The sequence below is a fragment of the Papio anubis genome, chromosome 11 (genome assembly GCF_008728515.1).
Source record: "Papio anubis isolate 15944 chromosome 11, Panubis1.0, whole genome shotgun sequence".
Taxonomy (NCBI): Eukaryota; Metazoa; Chordata; class Mammalia; order Primates; family Cercopithecidae; genus Papio; species Papio anubis.
The window spans coordinates 111446386-111462283 of NC_044986.1; the positions used below are offsets into that span (position 1 = coordinate 111446386).

The 15898-nt window shown below is 46.1% G+C and overlaps 1 protein-coding gene across 6 annotated transcripts in view; it reads left to right on the forward strand.

The window, feature by feature from the left end:
- Nucleotides 1-15898, forward strand: part of FAM107B (family with sequence similarity 107 member B) — an 86881-nt gene that overhangs the window by 57944 nt on the left and 13039 nt on the right. The window contains exon 1 of one of the 6 annotated variants that reach the window (XM_031652482.1): nucleotides 8591-8611. The exons of 4 other annotated variants lie outside the window; for them this stretch is intronic. Coding sequence is in view for 1 of the 2 variants with exons in the window: in XM_009214014.4 (XP_009212278.3) it covers nucleotides 14480-14540 (61 nt within the window). In the remaining variant the exon portion in view is untranslated. Of the gene's footprint in view, nucleotides 1-8590; nucleotides 8612-12293; nucleotides 14541-15898 lie in introns of those variants that run through there. One more of the 6 variants, XM_009214014.4, reaches the window with a different exon arrangement.

A 15898-nucleotide genomic window follows, 5' to 3' on the forward strand; every position in this document is an offset into this window, starting at 1 on the left:
ATGCTGATGCTTGAGGAATAGTAGGTTTTAATAGGAGCAAGATGCAGTGGGAAGTAGAGACTCAGAGGATGTCTAAGTAACTGTGTCTGAGCAGTCACTGGTTTTTAAACATTGTAGCTGCTCGGTGGTAATACTGCAAATTTAAAAAAAGGCAGTAGTTTTCTCCTAGCTTGAGAAGTTTTAGAAATCATCATGATGACTTTGTACTTCTTAAAACTTGATCAGCTATAGAAGCAGATAAAACTGTCGAGCTGTTATTAAAGTGTACTTATAGTTGAAACATATTTTATAGTCTTCAAAGATGCCATCCAGCTACTGATCCAGAGGTAATGTTAATGGTGGTGTTACTCACAGTGCCACAACACCCACAATTCAGTAGAAAATGTGAGCAATCCATTTAGAAAATTTGCAAAGCAGTCAGAAGTGAGAGGCAGTGTTGGGTAGTAAAGAGTGGACTGGACTCCGATCTTGGTCCTAGTCCGAGCTTTGCCACTGTGTGGTCCAGAATGTCTTTGCCACTCTCTTAACTTAGTCATTTCATCTCTGGGCCTCAGTTTCCTCATCTGTCCTAATGAGGAAGTTGAACACATGGTCTCTGTGTTCCTTCTACAGTTTCTATCATTAAGTCTGTTTGAAGATAGTCTCTTCTTTTGAAAGTATTAGTTTGTGGCCGGGTGCGGTGGCTCACGCCTGTAATCCCAGCACTTTGGGAGGCCGAGATGGGCAGATCATGAGGTCAGGAGATCGAGACCATCCTGGCTAACATGGTGAAACCCTGTCTTCATTAAAAATACAAAAAAAAAATTAGCCGGCCGTGGTGGCGGGCACCTGTAGTCTCAGCTACTTGGGAGGCTGAGGCGGGAGAATGGCGTGAACATGGGAGGCAGAGCTTGCAGTGAGCCGAAATCGTGCCACTGCACTCCAGCCTGGGCGACAGAGCAAGACTCCGTCTCAAAAAAAAAAAAAAAAAAAAAAAAGAAAGTATTAGTTTGTTTGGCCAGTTGGGCCAGGTCATAAATATTATGGAATTATTTTTCAGCTTTTGAAGACAGGAATGTTTGAGGGCTTTGAAAGCTAGCCCAGCAGGAAGCTTTTCGTGGTCTGTGTAGTTTCCTTCCTCTCATGAATGATTAGGCCGAAATCAACCAATTTCTCAGTCTATCCTGTTTGTAGTTTCCTGAGATGAATGACCGGGGTGTTTTCTCCTCAGAAAATAACATAGGGAAAAGTTCCCAGGGAGGCCTCTTTCTTCAGGAACTTGCAGTTTAGGAATTAAGTGTGATAACTTTATTTTACCAATTTTCATGTTGTGACTGTAAAATAACATAATGTAAATAAGGATTCTGTTACATGCAAGTTTTGAAATCATGCAAACACCAAAAAGGAAAAGAAGTCAATGAAAACTTGTATAATTTCAAAGATGGTGGCCAGGTGGTTTGGAAGCTGTGCATGGGATTGCCGCATGGCTGCTCCACTCCAGCAGGCAACAAGTGCCTCGTGTGTTTAGTTAGTATCATGCTGCATGCCGTCGCTGATGGCATTCAAGTTTTTGCTTATGTGTGCTGGTATTTAACGTGCACTTAGATCTAAATATCTTTTTTTAGCCTTCAAAGATGTCAACCAGGTATTTCATCAAGAGGTATATTAATGGGGATGTTAGTGATAGTGCCCAAGACACCCCCAACCCCCAGATCAATAGCTTTGTAACAGAAGTGCTAAACTGCTCTGAAGATGATCAGACAACAGTGGGATGCATCCTGCCATTAATTTAGCAGAAAGAGCACAGAGCACACGTCCAAATAGGAGAGTTAATATAGAGAGGTGCTGTAGCAAAGCGGCTCAGAACGTGGACTCTGGAGCTGGCTGCATGATGCTGCCACTTGATTAGCTTTGTAGATTTAGGCAAGTCACCTGGCCTCGCTGGGCCTTAGTTTCCCTGTCTGTACAATGGAATAAATTTAATGTCTACTGCAAAGGTTATATGACACTTAGCAAACATGATGAAAACACAGGTTGCCGGGCCCACCCCCCAGAGACCCTGATTCACTGCATCTCAGGTATTTGCATTTAACTAATTCCATGGTGGTGCTGATGCCTCGGACCCTGGGATGACACTTTGAGGATCACTGTGCTGTGCATTTGTACACACAGACACACACGTAGGCATTTATTTTCCAAAGTAAAGGGCATACTGTTGGGAACCTGATGTTTTTCTCCTATTTGGTGCCTTGTGAATATTTTCCCTTTCATTATTTATTCTAATAAGGAATGATTTTAAGCTGCATTGTATTCCATTATTAGATATTTAAATGGCTTCCATTTTTTCCACTATCATAGACCATGCCGGAATAAATATCATTCTGTGTACACTTGTCGACATCTCTGTTGATCTCTTTACTTCCACTAAAAGTGGAAGTAACCACGTTCAAGGCTGTTTCATGGTAAGGCCTTTTGCTACACATTGCCAACAAACTCTTCAGAAAGAGAGTAGCAGAAATTTATCTTCTTACAAGTGGTCTATGAGAGTAGATGCTGATTTTCTAAATGTAAGGGAATAAGAAAAACTTCATCATTAACTTTTTTCATGTATATTTGGGCTTTGGTGGGAGTAGGCAAGAAGAATATCCATGGATTTATACAGTAAGCAAAGGTATGTCAGGAAAAACTAGGGAGGAAAAATAGGGCTGAACTGTGGCTTGATTCCAGGAGAGTTTCTGGGATTCAGACTTGAATTAATTGAATGATGCTGTAATGTATAGGTGTTGGTATAGGTGATTTTATGCAAAGAAGAATAAACATTGGCTCACTTTTGTTTATCATATATGGTATGGGTGACTATTGCTGCTAGTTCAAGGGTCTTGATTTTTTAAAAATGTGTTTCTTGACTGTGGGAGCCCCAGGATACAGACTTGTGGTTAAATAACATCTGCTCCACTCTGCCTTCCCGTGTGGGCTTCTGTAATCCTGGGCCAAGCAGTTGAGTCTCTCCTCGGGGGACTTGGAGTGAGGGTGGGTGCAGCTTGGGTAATTCAACATGCGTACCTGAAAACTTACTCAAAGTAGGCTTCATGTAGAGAAGTCATTGGTTCTTGGGAACAGGGGTGAGTGAATGGAGGCCAAGGTGTGGCCCTCCACAGGTCAGTCAGGCCCTCAGGGTGGGACAAGAGCTGTAGGGCTCTTGGTTATAAGCCTGTGTGGTGGAGACCAGCAGATAAGCCAAACTCTTCTCTATTATCAGAACATTTCACTAATAAGGGATCTCAAGGGTCGTCTGGCACAGCCTTCTCTTTTTGCAGATAAGGAAGCTAAATAATTTATTATTTCAGTTAAGCTTCACCATATGGGATTCTTTGTTTTTCATTTGTTTGTTTGTTTGTTTTAAGTTTTTAGGAACAGATAATGAACCTTGGAACAGAATTGGTTGCTTTTTTTTCCTGAAAGAGCTGAACTTTAGACAGTCGTGGCTGCATGGCAGATGGGCAAAGCAGGAAGGACACAGTGCAGCTGAGAGTGAGGGTGGCCTGTGGTGTCTTGTTTGGCCTGGGGAATGGACTAATTTCAGCTCCTCCTGCACCGCTCTGAGTCACGGGTCCTACACCACCGCGCCTCTCTCCTGAGCTCAGGACTGCATGCTCCTTCCTGAGTGGTCTGCAAAGCTCAGGACTGCATGCTCCTTCCTGAGTGGTCTCCAAAGGCTTCAGAGTGGCCTTGGATGAAGAGCTGCTCTCTTCTGTGCCGGTCATGTTTTTTAGAATTTACGTACTGGTTTTCTTCTTGCAATTCAAAAAAGTGTTTTATTTTCCTTTTAGTAAAGAAACACGTATGATGGTTATTTCTTTAAAAAGCAACAGCTCCCCTGAACACCAAACTGTGCCTTTTACCACTGGGTGACACTGTTAGACCACAGAATATGCTTCACTGGTAAAATCAAGAGTCCTTGAATTCCAGATTTCATCAGGCTGCTTTACATAGGAGAGAGAAACTCCAAATCACTTAATAGTCATCTATCAAATGTTATGTGATAAGTGTAATTTATCAATTTTAAGGCCAATGAGTTTAAGGCAATCGCTTATTAAAGAAACCATTAATTGACAGGATTTCGATTGCTTAGAAGTTTTTGCAGATTGATGTGCTGCATGTTAATGAACTACTAATTATTTCATGGGAATATTTATGCAAGCCAATGTACTAATATATCTATTTCCCACCAGACAAAAGTCTTAAGTTCTCTTTCTTTGGCAAAAGACTCACTATTCATACATAGCAATTAGTGTTACGGACTTTTAGTGAGGATTTTTTTTTTTTTTGAGCCATCTTATTCAAGAGGAAGCATGTCTGCTGGTTAAAGAAATGGGTATTGGTTCTCTGTACTGGTATGTGTTAAGAAGATTGTATGTCTTACTAGTTCTGAGCCCTTTTGAGATCAAACGAAGACACAGAATTTGTTTAAAGCATCGGTTGACCTTCCCTACTCTGTTTTTGGGTCCTTTTGGAAATCCGATGTCTGCCTTTCTAAATGTAAAGTGAGCATTATCTGGTCAATTTTGGCTGCCCACCATGTGACTGAAATGTATGCGAGGTTAAGAAATGAGTGCGAGTCGGGCCTTCCCTTTATGGGCTTAACGTGAGAAAGAAGACAACTTCAAATTTAATTTTAATAGAAGCAGACTTTAGTATCCTAGGAGAGGTATTAATGGAGTCCTGCAGGAAAGTAAAGGGAAAACACTGAGGGGGAGCCAGGGAAGACTTGGTGGGGTAAGTTCCTACATGTGGATACTCTAAGCTACCCATGTTATCCTGTTCACTCAATACTTTTTTTTTTGTTTTTTTGAGATGAAGTCTCGCTGCATTGCCCAGGCTGGAGTGCAGTGGCATGATCTTGGCTCACTGCCGCCTCTGCCTCCTGGGTTCAAGCGATTCTTGTGCCTCAGCCTCCTAAGTAGCTGGGACTACAGGTATGCGCCACCGTGCCTGGCTCATTTTTGTGTGTGTGTGTGTGTGTATATATATAGTAGAGACGGGGTTTCCCCATGTTGGCCAGGCTGTTCTCAAACTCCTGACCTTACATGATCCGCCTGCTTCAGCCTCTCAAAGTGCTGGGATTACAGGCATAAGCCACCGTGCCCGGCCCATTCAGTAAATTTTAATAAGGTGTACACGGTATGACATACAGCCCAGGGCTGGGGAAGGCAATATAGGGGGTAAGACCAGAGGTTTGCAGACCTCTGGAGGTCAGCCAGAGGCACAACAAGTTGGCAGCTCCAGCTTTCTCCTAACTCTTGTGTCTGCTAGTCACTGTGAGGCCACTGCTACTTTGTGTGGCCTACGTACAAGCCGTCGTGCCAGAGCAGAGGGGAGAGGATGGAAGTCACTCAGAGGTCTTTTCTCTTCTGCAGAGATTCACTTCTGTGTCCTTCAAGGGGAGACAATGTGGAAACACGTGGGAAATTAGCTCACCGGGTGGGGAAGTGCCTGTGGCAAGGGGCGTCCAGTGCAGTTCTTCCACAGCAGTTCAAACAGGAGGAGATGTCTCCAAAGGAGAGGCCCCAGGAAGACTCGGGGAGGCAGGCTGTGAGCTGGTCTTTGCAAGGTGCCTGGAGTTTGACTGGCCAGCGGGGGCGGATTTCTGCCCAGGAGGAAATAGGGAGCAGGGGTGGAGATGGGAACGTGCGTGGGCTTGGTGTGTACTGGCTGGCTGGAGTTGGTGCCAGAGAGTTAAGAACCACACATTTGAAAAGGTAATTGAGGACTCCGCTATCGAGAAGGGGGCCACAGAAGGCCAAGCAGTTTAGCGTCCTCTCTTGAGGTGACCACTGATGCTTAGCTCGGTGGCCCTGATCTGATGAAATGAGTTAGCTCATTGGATTTGACTGAGGATGCAGCTGGATTGGGGGAAAGGCAGCCGGGGGGATGGAGGCCGTGGAGAAACCAAGTGCATCATTCCTAGGATGAGGGATGAGCGGCTGGTGATAGGGGATGATTTTCAGATGCGTTTATGGAAGGGAACTGATGATCGATTCTGTACTTAGGGTTGAAACCTGTGAGATAGAACCTTTTGGAGAAATAAGGAAGTTAAGGGAAGACTGCCAGGAATTGTTTCTCAGCTGAAGATGATGTGTGTGCTGTCGTCTCTGTTGCTTTTGAGAAACAATAGCTCCAACTCAAATTTGCCTGGGATGACTTCCACTGCAGTGTAGACCCTCTGGGGTGGGGTCGGCTCTGTCCTTTGAGTGTCGTTCGCAGCACCTGGGCAGTGTCTGGCACCCGGGAGGCCTTCAGTAAATGGTGAGTAAGGTGGAGCTCGACTCGATGTCTGTTGATTCTGAGGTGAACATTCCAGTGCGAAGTTGGTATTTCAGAGCCAGAGCTCGGGAAGACAGGAGCGATCTTCACACACACTTCAGAAACAGCTCATGGAGCAGAAGGGGTAAAGGTGTGTGGGGTCTCCAGAGGCATGACTGAGAGAAGAGGACAGGGCTGTGGCCACCTGCCTGGGCTGCTGGTGGCGTTAAAGGGAGGGAAGAGGAAGTGTGGGCAGAAAGGTGGGAGAGGACAGGGGGACGGTGGTCCACGGGCTGCCTTTGCATCAGCAAGGAGATGGACACCGGCCCCAGACCCAGGAGATGCCCAGGAGAGTGTCACCAAAGAAGGGAGCCCTGGATGACCTGAGGAAAGCCCCCCGGGTGTGTACTGTCATGTGCATAGTAACATGCTGTTGCTGTGAATATTTGAAGAATGACACTTGTTTTCTGTTATTGACCACTGATCACAGCCCTTGGGGGCAGACCTTGAGGGCCAGAGGCACAGGCACTTCTTACCGGAAATAACACCTGACAGGCCAAGTGACACTGCCAGCGCCTGGGGAGCAGTTGGTCTGGGGAACGTTAGCCAAGGCCCTTCTCAGGGGGAAATTTCTCTAGAATAGTTCTCAGGCCCAGCCATTGTCCTGGGAATAAGCCCAAATGCACCTGTTTGGTTGATAAACATTCTGTGGTTTGGGGCCTCAGATGGGACTGACTAGGCTGGGGCACCCAGAGCTGCAGAGCAGAGCAGGCTCTGACTGTGTGTCACCTCCATACGGTGAAGATGGCAGACGTCTGGTCACCCTTCTCGTTTCTCCCATAGATGTGCTGCTGTTGGCTGAGCCTAGGGGACATTCCTCCCTCCCACCACGTACTACTCACAGGATGAGGGTAGTTCTGCAGTCTACCAGGGAATTCTGGAATCTGCACAGGAGGGGAGGAAGTGAGGCTGTGGGCTTTGTGTCTTATCTGCAGTCCTAGGACTTTCAACTGAGTGAAAAAAGTCACCAAGGATCAGCCTCTTGGCAAGACAAGGGGCTGTTACAGTTGGCTGTGGGCCCTTGAAGGATTTTATTCACCCTTTAATCCATTTTTACCTCCTCCCCTGAGCTAGGAATTGAATGACTCTTTATTTTCTATTAGTTTTCTTCTATCTAGAGACTTCTTGTTCTCACACCCTAGAGTATTTTTGTTTTTGTTTTCGTTTTCTCTATATATTTTGTCTTTAGTCTTTTCTAAGTTTGTTTGAATATCCAATTTCCTGGCAAAACTAGATTATGCAAGAGCTGCTTTGTTTTTTTTAACTTTGGCTTTGATCATGATATATTTGGACAATATAGAAAATGCCTCTTTTTAGCCAAGACTGAGACTTCGGGGATGTGTAAGGCCGAAGAAATTTAGTTGCAGGAGTAATTTGCTAGTTTCCATGGAAAGCAACCCAAACTGTCATTGGTTGACTATCAGCCTCACTTTCTTCTGACAGATAGCAGCTGGGTCTTGGTTTACCCAACTTTGGCACAAGCCTCTGTGAGATCCTGCTCCAGTGATTGTCTTTCTTCCACAACACTTTCTCCCTCCCTGTCCCCTCTCTGTCATCCTTCCCTGTCCACATTGGAAAAATGAACAGAGGCCAAGACTGGGTTTGTCATTATTCTTTGTCTAAACTAGTGTACTTGCGGTATATGGTCATTCACTTTCATGTTGATGGAACATTAACGGAGAGTTGGAGTATTGAATTAGTTTGTTGGGACTGTTTGCCCACTTTGTTTTGAGCATCTGTCATGTGGGCAAGTACTATGGATGGTAGATGTTTTCCATGAGTTTTTGAGAATGCTGAGATCAGCTCTGCACATGCAAGTGTACTAGCTCTGATTTCCAGTTGAGGAAATCAAGACTCAAGTTAAATAATTTTATAAAATCACATAATTGATGAGTGACCTAACAAGGGATTCTCATTCAAGATGGGTGGTCTTCAAGCCTGATGCTTTTTTCCATTATGCTGTATAACTTCCCATGGGTTGTGCACGGTTTAAGATGGATGAAATGACGGAATTGTCGTAATGCAGCAGCCACCAAGTGATTTCTGGATAGTAATTTTAATAGCTGTTGAACATGTGCTCTTACACGTGCAGAGGGGGGCATGCACCAAAAAAGTGTACTGATTGAGGGCGAATTTTCAGAGGGAACACACCTGTGTCACCAGAATCTGTATAACCCAGAAACAATCTTTTCCAGACCCTGGAAGCCCCATTTGTACTGCCGTCTGTTCACTCCCAAAATAACCGTTATCCTGACACCTAACATCAAAGGTTGGTTTTGCCTGGTTTTGAACATTATGTACGTGGACGCATGCAGTATATACTCTTCTGCATCTGGCTTTGTTTGCTCAACATTGTATTTGTGAGATTCAACTGTGCTTTGCTTGCACAATTGTTGGTTCATTCTCATTGCTGGGTAGTATTCCACTTTATCAGCACACCGCTGTTTACTTACCCATCCTACTGTTAGTGGACATTTGAGTTGCCTCCAGTTTGGGACTATTATGAATGGCACTGCCATAAACATTCTTATAAAAAACATTTATATTAATATGTTTGAATGAAATTTGTCTTTCCTGCCTCCCGTCTAACTTTAATGTCATCCATTGCAAGATATTTTCTGTTTGGGATCGTAAAGCTGTGATATTAGAAAGCTTCCAGCGTCCTGTTGAGAGACAGGAAATCATTCTGTTAAACTCAAACCTGGTTCCTCCATCGTCATCCCAGCCCATGGAGTGCCTAAGAGCTTGCTTTTGGAATTACACAGACTCAAGGTCAAATCTGGATAGCCTTGGGCAGCAAGTGACAGCGTTGTTGTTACTAATTTATTCTTACTCGTTGCCAGTGACAGCACTCATAGCAGGTGACATCCGTTGAAGTCTTACTGTGTTGTAGACATTGTGTTTGGTGCATTTCTTTTTTTTTTTTTTTTTTTTTTTTTGAGGCAAAGTCTCACTCTGTCTCTAGGCTGGAGTGCAGTGGCGCGATCTCAGTCCACTACAACCTCCGCCTCCTGGGTTGAAGTGATTCTCCTGCCTTAGCCTCCCAAGTAGCTGGTATTACAGGAACGCGCCACCACACCCAACTAATTTTTGTATTTTTAGTAGAGGGTTTCACCGTGTTGGCCAGGATAGTCTCCATCTCTGGACCTCATGATCCGCCCGCCTCAGCCTCCCAAAGTGCTGGGATTACAGGTGTGAGCCACCGCGGCCCGGTGGGTGCATTTCTTATTTACTCTTCATAGCAACCCTGTGAGATCTATCAGTCCTTTTTCATTGTTGCTGTTGTTGAACCGGCGAAGGCCCTTACCCAAGATCACACTTAGAGCAAGTGAGGAAGCTGGAATGCAGATGCAGGGAGCCCCACTCTAACCCATGCTCTTGAAACTGTCAGCCTCATTTGGAGACTAGGGAGTCACGACCCCGACCTCGTGGGCCGTATGAGGACCAAGTGACGGGGGAAGCTTACATATACCCCCAGGTGACATGGACACCAGTTCCTGGATGGATTCCTTTCACCGCATCTCTCAGAATGGCCAACTGCTTTTGGGGTGTGCTTTGACTACAGTGCAGGAGGGCAGAGCGGGCATGGCTGCCTCACTCTGGCTGTCCTAAGGAAAGCGGACCTGCCGTTCCGCCTCTGGACACCTCATTAGTTGAGGAGCCGTCGCCACCTACTGGTCGTTCCCACCTCACTTGGGCCAGCTTCTGTTTGCTGTAGGCAGATGTCTGTCGGATATTTCTTGCCTTCCGTAGTACTCTTCTCACTCCCTCCTCCTCTGCCATTTTCTAAATATAAAATATGTGCCTTATTTGTAAAAATACATTTTCGGGGGATGAAAAAACTGATGAGAAAATGAATGTGATACTTTCCCAAGAGCCTCACTGTTTGGCATTTGTACAACAGCATATTGGCAGCAAATTTGTTGAGCTCGTCATTGTTTTAAATGACCGTCCTGGGAAGCCACAGGGGACTGTCCTACAGCTGTAGTGGGGCTTGGCAGAGAAGAAACAATAACATTTCTGCACTTACGCATAAGACTCTGGTGGGACGTCGTTTCTAAGCCTTGATGCACCAGGTTGGTGGCCACAGAAATCCCCTGGGCATTTGTCTGTTGCCTTTGAGTACCAGGTGATGCCACTGTCCCCTGGTCTAAGATGGAAATTTTTAGGTTTGCCTTAGGGCCAGGCAAGTCAGGAGTTTGTGATGAAAATAACCGCACTTTGGTAAAAATTCTTACTGGAACTCAGACTCCTGCCTGTCTGGGAACTGTGGGTGCTGAGAGGGAGGCTTTGGATCCGAGCCGTGTCTTTCCGTTTTCAGGCTGACCTGGCCTGGAGTTTGCCGCCTCCACCTTACGTAACTTGGGTTTCTCAGGGTATTGCCAGAGGGTTGCCAGAATCTTAGAGACAGCTTAGGAAACAGATTCTCCAAAAATACCTTGGAATTACTTTCAACTTTCCAGAAGTTATGGCAGTTCAAAAGTTTGTTTCGTTTTGGTTGGTAGTAGACACCTGTAAACTGTACGCATTACCATGTGCCAAGAGATTGTTTTAGAAAGGATTCAAGTGTTAGTGCTTCTAGATAGAATTAGGTCTTAAATATTTAGGTGAACATGAAAGTTAGCATAATCTCTAAGTTCTGATTTTTAAATCTTATAGGATTAGGTTTTGAAGTTATTGTATCTGTTTGATGTAGAAATATGCAGATATGGAGCCAGAGCAGTCTGCTGGGGCAAGCCAGCTACGGTCAGCGTTCGTTTTATCAGCCCAGTTGTGAAAGTTTTCCGAGGGAATGGTAATTCACCTCTGGAAAGCAGTCAGCAGAAGTACCCGGGATAGCCAGAGAGCTGGGCCCAGAGTGAACTTTGCAAAGGGAAAAACATGAAAAGCAAGGACTCAAAATCCATCTGTAAGCATGGGATTTCCCAATTCTCTGGGATAGTAGAGTCAAATAATGACTTCCATGTGTTGCTTAGTGGAAATTAAAGGTAGAATTCTCTTCAGGCAGCATTTTTCAGTGCATAGTGTATCTGTCTGAAATACAATTCTCTTTTATTATTCATTAGCTTAAAAATCTGTGAGTCCCCTCCGTTCAGAACAGCACGAAAGGCCCTTGTCATCAGACCTGCCTGTTTCCTGCCCTACTCTGAACGACTGGAGCCATTCAGAACTTCATGCAGCACCTTGGCAGTGTGGTAGACCTTTTTAGACTTTGCAGAAGCTTCTTATGTTAGTGGCATGAATGGGTTCAAGAACCATTGAACGTTATCAGTGAGAAAGTCTGCGGGTCATTCAACTGAAGTGACATTTTTGAAGAAATCGAAGCCCAGAGAAGTAGAGTTTCCTATACAGAGATTTCCAGGCCTCTAAATAAAGTATGAAATGTTGCTCGTCACATAGTTGGGGTTATAATAGCTTCTGTTGAGTTCTCATGTTTGTGCCAGGGATTAGAGAGAGCCCTTGCATACACATTTTACTCAATTTTTACAACATTCATTTTACACATAGAACTGGGGGTCAGGGAAGTTAAACTTTGTCCAGGATCTCAAACCAGTTTTATTTCTCCTTCACTGAGCTGGTCCTGGTTTTCCTTAATTGACTTGATACATTAAAAAAAAAAAAAATGGCTTTGAGTAAGTTACGTGACCAATGAAGTGACTGTGACAAGATTATCTTTGTGTTTATTTCTAGAAACGATGTTTCATGTCAATACTATTTGCCTGCAAAGTACTTGTACCTCTAGACATTTCTACCACATCTTTACTCTCAGGCTCCTGGATTCTTGATGCCCAGTAAGGAAGTGTACCTGGCCGCTCAGCCCCACTTTCTGCACTATACCTTGTGGCGGTGGAATCCAAATGGCTCAGGGGCACCCTCTGTCGTTAGCCCATGCCTTTGTTACTTCATTTAGGTAATACTTACTGAACAAGTCCAAGGGGTCAAAGGAATAGGAACATAAACCAGACATGTTCTTTGCAGTGAAGAGAGGATAAGATTTATATCCACGTTGCTGTAATACAAAGGTGGTGGTCGATGAATACTAGGAAGAGAGAACAAAGAACATCCCATGGAATTTGGGAAGGTGTCCGGGCAGATGTGGCGTTTATTTGGATCTGCCGGATGTGTGGGTTTGGCTCTGTGGAGGTCCGGGGCTGCAGTGGGAAAAGGGTCAACATGCCTTTGGAGGGAGCAGTGCTGCTGTGAGCACGCTGGTGGAGGAAGGCGGGGTGCGAGGATGTGCAGAGCAAGAATATTGGTTTCAGCTTGATTGGAAGATAGGATTTGTGAGATGCAAGAGTTCCCTTATACCAGAGTTGTATTTTCCAGCGTTGGTAGCAGTGAGCAAGACGGCTGGCAGAAGGAAGAGAGCTTTGAAGAAGGTCATTGTGATGGTTATTGCCGTGTGCTAGTCACAGGTCCAGGACGGGGTGTCACTGAGAAGCAGCTGGAACCCAGATCCCACATGGTTCTCCCAGCACCACTGCCCTGAATGCAGAGACTCAAGGAGGGGGTTGCTCCCGGCCCGTTCACCCCCTTGTTAGTAAATGACCACTTCCCAGACCCCACTGTGGCCTGTGCATGAGGAGCTGCAGGGACCCTGCCACCTGTTCTGAGGAAAGGCTTAAGGTCTCCATGCTTAACTCAGACTGAGACGCTCCTGTGCACTCCCTTTCCCAGCTCCAGTTGTGAAGAAGGACAAACCAGTGAAAAATAAGGAAGATGTTTGCCCCTGTGTTGACAGCATATACGTATACTTCAGCACACTGTCCCACGGAAAAACGTGCTCCTGGGCTGAAATCCTAAATGCACTACACACACCTCTGTGCAGCCACAAGTGTCTGAAAAGTCAACCACAGCCCTCCCCTCCTGCACCAGCTCCCAGTGACTGTGTCTCTCTAATAGGAGACAGGCTCGGGTGCCCCTCACCCCACTGGTGCTATGGAGAAGAAAGACTTCCAAGCAACTAAGTCTAAAGAGAAGTCAGAAAAAAGTCCCAAGCTAAGGCATGTTTCTTAGATTCAGAACTAAAGTCATTTCTTTCTACACACTGGAAGCTCAACCTCCCTCCTGGCAACAAGGCCCACGGCATGTTCGCACCCGAGCGCTGACCTCCAGGAAAGGCTGGAAGTGGGCATCTTGTGCTGCCTGTAGTTGAGGGAGCAGTGGGAGCGCGGGACAGAGGAGGAGGGGATAGAAAGTGGAGGGCAGGCAAAGCCTGAGGCCACAGAGGGCCAGTCAGTCAGGTAAAGGAGAGCAAGTCACCCGGACTTGAGCGCTGACTGTACTTGCCCTCTCGCTGTCACCTCTTCCATGTCGATCAGACATCTCAGACTCGACACGTCCCAGATCCACTTGCTCTTTCAGCCTCCTGTCATGGCAACTTAAGCCTTCTGGTTGCTCGGGCCAGAAACTTCCGAGTCATCCTTGATTCCTCTGTGCTTTTCACGCCTCGTGTCCAGTCCTTCAGGAAGTCCCAGAGACTTTACCTTTAAAATACATCTTGAATCAGGCTCTCCGCCTACCTGTGCTGCTGTTGCGTGAGTCTAAAGCATCTCTCAGCTGGATGACCCTTGCAGCTGCCGCCCTGACTCCCTGCCTGCCTGCCTGCAGCCCGTTCTAAACCTAGGAGCCGGAGTAATCTTTTAACTCATGAGTCAGATACTGTCATTACTCTGCTCAGAAACTGGGAATGGCTCCTCATGGCCCTCAGGGTGAGGACCAGAATGCCAGCACTGGTGTTGAAATTCCCACACTCTATATCCTCACCATCCCTCCCTCCCATGCAGCCACCCTGGCTGCTTTGCTGTTTCTCATCCCCCCACCAGGCACCCTCCTACCCTGTGGCCTTTGCATGCGCTCTTCCTGCTGCTGATCACTGGCCGGCTCTTCTGTCACATTCCCTCCAGCTCCTCCCCAACTGTAATAACGAGGTCAAGGTCAGAGGTGGTTGTCTGTTTGGGTTTGGCGTCATGGAGATTATCCATGGTGAAGGGCAGAGATAGCCTTTTCTGGAAGTGTGTAGCCTTCTTGTCTATGATTAACTAGAATCAAACTGCAGTTGATTTTTTCAGACACTTGTGGCTGCACAGAGGTGTATGTAGTGCATTTAGGATTTCGCCGAGGAGCACGTTTTTCCATGGGACAGTGTGTTGAAATCAGGCTGGCTGTGATGGGTTCCCTGAGTCACCCTCTGCGAGGTTTGTAATTCTCAATTCAGTTCGGGTTGCAGGCGTTCTTGTTGTTAAAATATCAATGCAGATAGTGTCTGAGGAATGCTTGGTGTAATTTATTATATATGCCTTATTGGTTGATAATTTTGAGCCTTAATCATGCGGTGATATTTAAGATATTTAAACAAACGTTGCAGCTACATGATTTTTCAGTTGACTTCGCCTTTGGATTTTCATTCTCTTTATTTTCACATTCACTTTGTAAAGATGTTGCTGTGGTTTGGTGGACGGAACATAACATGGGAGGTGCTGGGGGCCGGGTCATACTTTTCAGCAGGGCGGCTAGGAAGTCAGGCCTCTCTGAGAAGGTGACATTTGAGGAAGGGCCTGGAAGGATACGAGCAGGATGAAGCCCACAAGGTGCTTAAGGAAGGAGACAGTGACCAGTGTCACAGGCCAGCGAGCACCGTGCTGAGCCCTGGAAGCCTCTTCCACTGGTGCAGGGTCCGCATTGATATGTTTGTAGTGTAGATTGATTTGCTGAGGCTGAAGGATTAGCAATAAAGGACCTGGGTCTGGTGCGTATTGACCAGCAAGTGAAACAACAAGCACTAAAACTTAGAGAAATCGCAGTTAGATTTATTCAGAGCCAGGTTTGAGGACTTACGTAAGCCTGGGAACACAGACTCAGTGTAGACGGAGAATGGGTCCCAAAGTAAGTTATGTGAGGGGCTGTATATATACATTTCATTCCCTTTCCTTTTCTGTTTTGTTTGGTTTGAGACAGTCTCGATGTGTCACCCAGGCTGGAGTGCAATGGCGTGATCTCGGCTCACTGCAACCTCTGCCTCCAGGTTCAAGCGATTCTCCTGCTTCAGCCTCCCAAGTAGCTGGGACTACCCGTGTGCACCACCACGCCTGGCTAATTTTTGTATTTTTAGTAGAGATAAGGTTTCACCATATTGGCCAGGCTGGTCTCAAACCCCCGGCCTCAAGTGATCCACCCACCTTAGCCTCCCAAAGTGCTGGGGTTACAGACATGAGCCACTGTGCCCAGCCTCTTTTTTTTTTTTTTTTTCTTTTAGAGATATGAGGTCTTGCTCTTGCTCTGTCACCCAGGCTGGAGTGCAGTGGTGCAATCATAGCCCACTGCAGCCTCTCAACTCTTAGGTCCAAGTGATCCTCCCACCTCAGCCCCTTGAGGAGCTGAGACTGCAGGCATGTACCACTATGCCCAGGGCATTTAAAACTTTTTTTAAACATATGGGATCTTGCTGTATTGCCCAGGCTGGTCTTGAGCTCCTGGCCTCAGGGATCCTCCCACATCAGCCTCCCAAAGTGCTGGGATTACAGCCATGAGCTACCTTTCCTGGCCTTGTATTTTG